Here is a 6000-nt window from a genome sequence, read left to right on the forward strand (position 1 = left end):
TGAGGCAGAAGAGAGAATCAGTGATATACAAGAACAAATGATGGAAAATAAAGAAGCTGAGAAAAAGATAAACAACTACTGGATCACGAGGGCAGAATTCAAGAGATACATGATACAATAAGATGAAACATTAGAATAATGGGATCCCAGAAAAAGAAGAAAGAGAGGGGCAGAAGGTATATTGGAGCAAATTATAGCAGAGAACTTCCCTAATTTGGGGAAGGAAACAAGCATCAAAATCCAGGAAGCACAGAGAACCCCTCTCAAAATCAATAAAAATAGGTCAACACCCCGACATCTAATAGTGAAACTTACGAGTCTCAGAGACAAAGAGAAAATCCTGAAAGCAGCTTGGGAGAAGAGATCTGTAACCTACAATGGTAGAAATGTTAGATTGGCAACAAACCTATACACAGAGACATGGCAGGCCAGAAAGGACTGGCAGGATATATTCAGAGCACTAAATGAGAAAAATATGCAGCCAAGAATACTATATCCAACTAGGCTGTCATTGAAAATAGAACGAGATAAAAAGCTTCCAGGACAAACAAAAACTAAAGGAATTTGCAAACACAAAACCAGCCCTATAAGAAATATTGAAAGGGGTCCTCTAAGCAAAGAGAGAGCCTAAAAGTAACATAGACCAGGAAGGAACACAGACAATATACAGTAACAGTCACCTTACAGGCAATACAATGGCACTAAATTCCTATCTTTCAATAGTTACCCTGAATGTAAATGGGCTAAATGCCCCAATCAAAAGACACAGGCTATCAGATTGGATTAAAAAAATGACCCATCGATATGCTGTCTGCAAGAGACTCATTTTAGACCCAAAGACACCCCCAGATTGAAAGCGAGGGGGTGGAAAAGCATTTACCATGCTAATGGACACCAAAAGAAAGCTGGGGTGGCAATCCTTAGAGCAGGCAAATTAGATTTTAAACCAAAGACTGTAATAAGAGATGAGGAAGGACACTATATCCTACTTAAAGGGTCTATCCAACAAGAAGATCTAACAATTGTAAATATCTATGCCCCTAACATGGGAGCAGCCAATTATATAAGCCAATTAATAACAAAATCAAAGAAACACATTGACAACAATACAATAATAGTGGGGGACTTTAACACCCCCGTCACTGAAATGGACAGATCATCTAAGCAAAACATCAACAAGGAAATAAAGACTTTATATGACACACTGGACCAAATGGACTTCACAGACCTATTCAGAACATTCCATCCCAAAGCAACGGAATATACATTCTTCTCTAGTGCCCATGGAACATTCTCCAGAATCGATCACATCCTAGGTCATAAATCAGGTCTCAACTGGTACCAAAAGATTGGGATCATTCCCTGCATATTTTCAGACCACAATGCTTTGAAACTAGAACTCAATCACGAGAGGAAAGTCGGAAAGAACTCAAATACATGGAGGCTGAAGAGCATCCTACTAAAGAATGAATGGGTCAACCAGGAAATTAAAGAAGAATTAAAAAAATTCATGGAAACCAATGAAAATGAAAACACAACTGTTCAAAATCTTTGGGATGCAGCAAAGGCAGTCCTAAGAGGCAAGTATATAGAAATACAAGCCTTTCTCAAGAAACAAGAAAGGTCTCAAGTACATAACCTAACCCTACACCTAAAGGAGCTGGAGAAAGAACAGCAAAGAAAGCCTAAACCCAGCAGGAGAAGAGAAATAATAAAGATGAGAGCAGAAATCAATGAAATAGAAACCAAAAGAACAGTAGAACAAATCAGTGAAACTAAGAGCTGGTTCTTTGAAAGAATTAACAAGATTGATAAACCCCTGGCCAGACTTATCAAAAAGAAAAGAGAAAGGACCCAAATCAACAAAATCATGAATGAAAGAGGACAGATCACAACCAACACCAAAGAAATACAAACAATTATAAGAACATATTATGAGCAACTCTATGCCAGCAAATTAGATAACCTGGAAGAAATGGATGCATTCCTAGAGATGTATCAACTACCAAAACTGAACCAGGAAGAAATAGAAGTCCTGAACAAACCTATAACCACTAAGGAAATTGAAGCAGTCATCAAAAATCCCCCAAGAAACAAAAGCCCAGGGCCGGATGGCTTCCCAGGGGAATTCTACCAAACATTTCAAGAAGAATTAATACCTGTTCCAAAAAATAGAAATGGAAGGAAAACTTCCAAACTCGATTTATGAGGCCACCATTACCTTGATCCCAAACGAGACAAAGACCCCATCAAAAAGGAGAATTACAAGCCAATATCCTTGATGAACATGGATGCAAAAATTCTCACCAAAATACTAGCCAATAGGATCCAACAGTACATTAAAAGGATTATTCACCACAACCAAGTGGTATTTATCCCTGGCCTGCAAGGTTGGTTCAACATGTGCATATCAATCAACATGATGCAATACATTAACAAAAGAAAGAACAAGAATCATATGATCCTCTCAATAGATGCAGAAAAAGCATTCGACAAATTACAGCATCCTTTCTTGATCAAAACTCTTCAGAGTATAGGCATAGAGGGTACATACCTCAATATCATAAAAGCCATCTATGAAAAACCCACAGCAAATATCATTCTCAATGGGGAAAAACTGAGTGCTTTCCCCCTAAGGTCAGGAATGCAGCAGGGATGTCTACTATCACCACTGCTATTCAACATAGTATTAGAAGTCCTAGCCACAGCAATCAGGCAACAAAAGGAAATAAAAGGCATCCAAATCGGCAAAGAAGAAGTCAAACTCTTACTCTTTGCAGATGATAAGATACTTTATGTGGAAAACCCAAAAGACTCCACCCCAAAACTGCTAAAACTCATACAGGAATTCAGTCAAGTGGTAGGATATAAAATCAATGCACAGAAATCAGTGGCATTCCTATACACCAACAACAAGACAGAAGAAAGAGAAATTAAGGAGTCGATCCCATTTACAATTGCACCCAAAACCATAAGATACCTAGGAATAAATCTAACCAAAGAGGCAAAGAATCAGTACTCAGAAAACTATAAAATACTCATGAAAGAAATTGAGGAAGACACAAAGAAATGGAAAAACGTTCCATGCTCATGGATTGGAAGAACAAATATTGTGAAGATGTCAATGCTACCTAGAGCAATCTACACATTCAATGCAATCCCCATCAAAATACCATCCACTTTTTTCAAAGAAATGGAACAAATAATCCTAAAATTTGTATGGAACCAGAAAAGACCCCGAATAGGCAGAGGAATGTTGAAAAAGAAAAGCAAAGCTGGCATCATCACAATTCCGGACTTCCAGCTCTATTACAAAGCTGTCATCATCAAGACAGTATGTTACTGGCGCAAAAACAGACACAGAGATCAATGGAACAGAACAGAGAGCCCAGGGGTGCCTGGGTGGCTCAGTTGGTTAAGCGACTGCTTTCGGCTCAGGTCATGATCCTGGAGTCCCTGGATCGAGTCCCGCATCGGGCTCCCTGCTCAGCAAGGAGCCTGCTTCTCCCTCTAACCCTACCCCCTCTCATGTACTCTCTCTCTCTCATTCTCACTCTCTCAAATAAATAAATAAATCTTTAAAAAAAACAAAACAGAGAGCCCAGAAATGGACCCTCAACTCTATGGTCAACTCATCTTCGACAAAGCAGGAAAGAATGTCCAATGGCAAAAAGACAGTCTCTTCAACAAATGGTGTTGGGAAAATTGGACAGCCACATGCAGAAGAATGAAACTGGACCATTGCCTTACACCACACACACAAATAGACTCAAAATGGTTGAAAGACCTCAATGTGAGACAGGAGTCCATCAAAATCCTAAAGGAGAACACAGGCAGCAACCTCTTCGACCTCAGCCGCAGCAACTTCTTCCTAGAAACATCGCCAAAGGCAAGGGAAGCAAGGGCAAAAATGAACTATTGGGACTTCATCAAGATAAAAAGCTTTTGCACAGCAAAAGAAACAGTCAACAAAACCAAAAGACAACCGACAGAATGGGAGAAGATATTTGCAAATGACATATCAGATAAAGGGCTAGTATCCAAAATCTATAAAGAACTTATCCAACTCAACGCCCAAAGAACAAATGATCCAATCAAGAAATGGGCAGAAGACATGAACAGACATTTTTCCAAAGAAGACATCCAAACGGCCAAGAGACACATGAAAAAGTGCTCAACATCGCTCAGCATCAGGGAAATCCAAATCAAAACCTCCATGAGATACCACCTCACACCAGTCAGAATGGCTAAAATTAACAAGTCAGGAAATGACAGATGTTGGCGGTGATGCGGAGAAAGGGGAACCCTCCTACACTGTTGGGAATGCAAGCTGGTGCAACCACTATGGAAAACAGTATGGAGGTTCCTCAAAAAGTGGAAAATAGAGGTACCATACAATCCAGCAATTGCATTACCCAAAGATACAAATGTAGAGATCTGAAGGGGTACGTGCACCCTGATGTTTATAGCAGCAATGTCCACAATAGCCAGACTGTGGAAAGAGCCAAGATGTTCATTGACAGATGAATGGATAAAGAAGATGTGGTATATATATATACAATGGAATATTATGCAGCCATCAAAAGGAATGAAATCTTGCTATTTGCAGGGACGTGGATGGAACTGGAGGGTGTTATGCTGAGTGAAATAAGTCAATCAGAGAAAGACATGTATTATATGACCTCACTGATATGAGGAATTCTTAATCTCAGGAAACAAACTGAGGGTTGCTAGAGTGGTGGGGAGTGGGGGGGGTGGGGTGCCTGGGTGATAAACTTTGGGAGAGGTATGTGCTATCGTGAGCGCTGTGAATTGTGTAAGACTGTTGAATTCTTAATCTCAGGAAATAAATTGAGGGTTGCTGGAGGGGGTGGTGGGGTGGGAGATATGGGGTGGCTGGGTGATAGACACTGGGGAGGGTATGTGCTATGGTGAGCACTGTGAATTGTGCAAGATTGTTGAATCACAGATCTGTACCTCTGAAACAAATAATGCAATATATATTAAGAAAAAAAAAGATAGCAGGAGGGGAAGAATGAAGGGGGGGAAATCAGAGGGGGAGACGAACCATGAGAGATGATGGACTCTGAAAAACAAACTAAGGGTTCTAGAGGGGAGGGGGTGGGAGGATGGGTTAGCCTGGTGATGGGTATTAAAGAGGGCACGTTCTGCATGGAGCACCGGGTGTTATGCACAAACAATGAATCATGGAACACTACATCAAAACCTTATGATGTAATGTACGGTGATTAACATAACAATAAAAATTTTTTTAAAAAATGACAGGAAGCTTGTTCAGCTCCCTAGGCAGTGAGCTCTGCCTGAGCTCATATATGTCTGACCTGGAGTGGTGCCACTCCCCAGGGAAAATGGAACACTGGGGAGTCAGCGTTTTCCCCTATTTATCCTCTTCCTTATACTATCACAGTAAGTGATGAGATGCTTACTGTTACTTTCACTTTGGCTTATTGCCTTAGTTGACTTCTCTAACACCTGGCAGCTTATTCCTCTTTGGTTCAGCTCAGCTCATGACATCTTGACCATCTAGAACCAGCCCCACTAAACACTGCTACTTCCCAAAAGGCATACCTGCTGCTGTCAGAGGCACCTTGTGCTTTCTTGGTGGTTTCTCCTCCGGCTTGGGATCTTCAGTTTTAATGCTTGAATGAAAAAGCATCTCTGAAGCCTGGAGCTCAGAGGCTGGCATCTGACTGTGACTTTGATTCTCCTGTCCAGACAAAGAGACTTGAAATAAAGGACTGCTTAGACTTTTGGGTGTCACGAACCATTGATCAGACCAACACCCACCTCCAGACAGATTCTTCTCCTACCTTTCCAGGGAGAAAAATGATAATTATCAGACATTAGGTTTTCTCAGTCTTCCTCTCAAAGGAAGTATCTGTCTAACACATTATTCTCTGTGAAGCCTGTGCACAGTGCCTTATGCAGTTGACAACCCCAGTGACATCTTGCTCCGGGAAGAAATGGGAACAGTTTTTT

The 6000-nt window shown here is 40.8% G+C and overlaps 1 protein-coding gene across 2 annotated transcripts in view; it reads right to left on the reverse strand.

Moving 5' to 3' along the window:
- DYRK4 (dual specificity tyrosine phosphorylation regulated kinase 4) overlaps positions 1-5728 on the reverse strand; it is a 35165-nt gene extending 29437 nt beyond the window's left edge. For both annotated transcript variants that reach the window (XM_064591676.1, XM_064591675.1), the window contains exon 1: positions 5590-5728. In XM_064591676.1, the coding sequence (XP_064447746.1) occupies positions 5590-5707 (118 nt within the window). In that variant the 5' untranslated portion in view covers positions 5708-5728. The remainder of the gene's footprint in view (positions 1-5589) is intronic.
- Positions 5729-6000: the final 272 nt, after the last annotated feature.

Source organism: Mirounga angustirostris, unplaced genomic scaffold, assembly GCF_029215605.1.
Source record: "Mirounga angustirostris isolate CCGP_5_RB_7025 unplaced genomic scaffold, mMirAng1.0.hap1 SCAF_5, whole genome shotgun sequence".
NCBI classification, from domain to species: Eukaryota; Metazoa; Chordata; class Mammalia; order Carnivora; family Phocidae; genus Mirounga; species Mirounga angustirostris.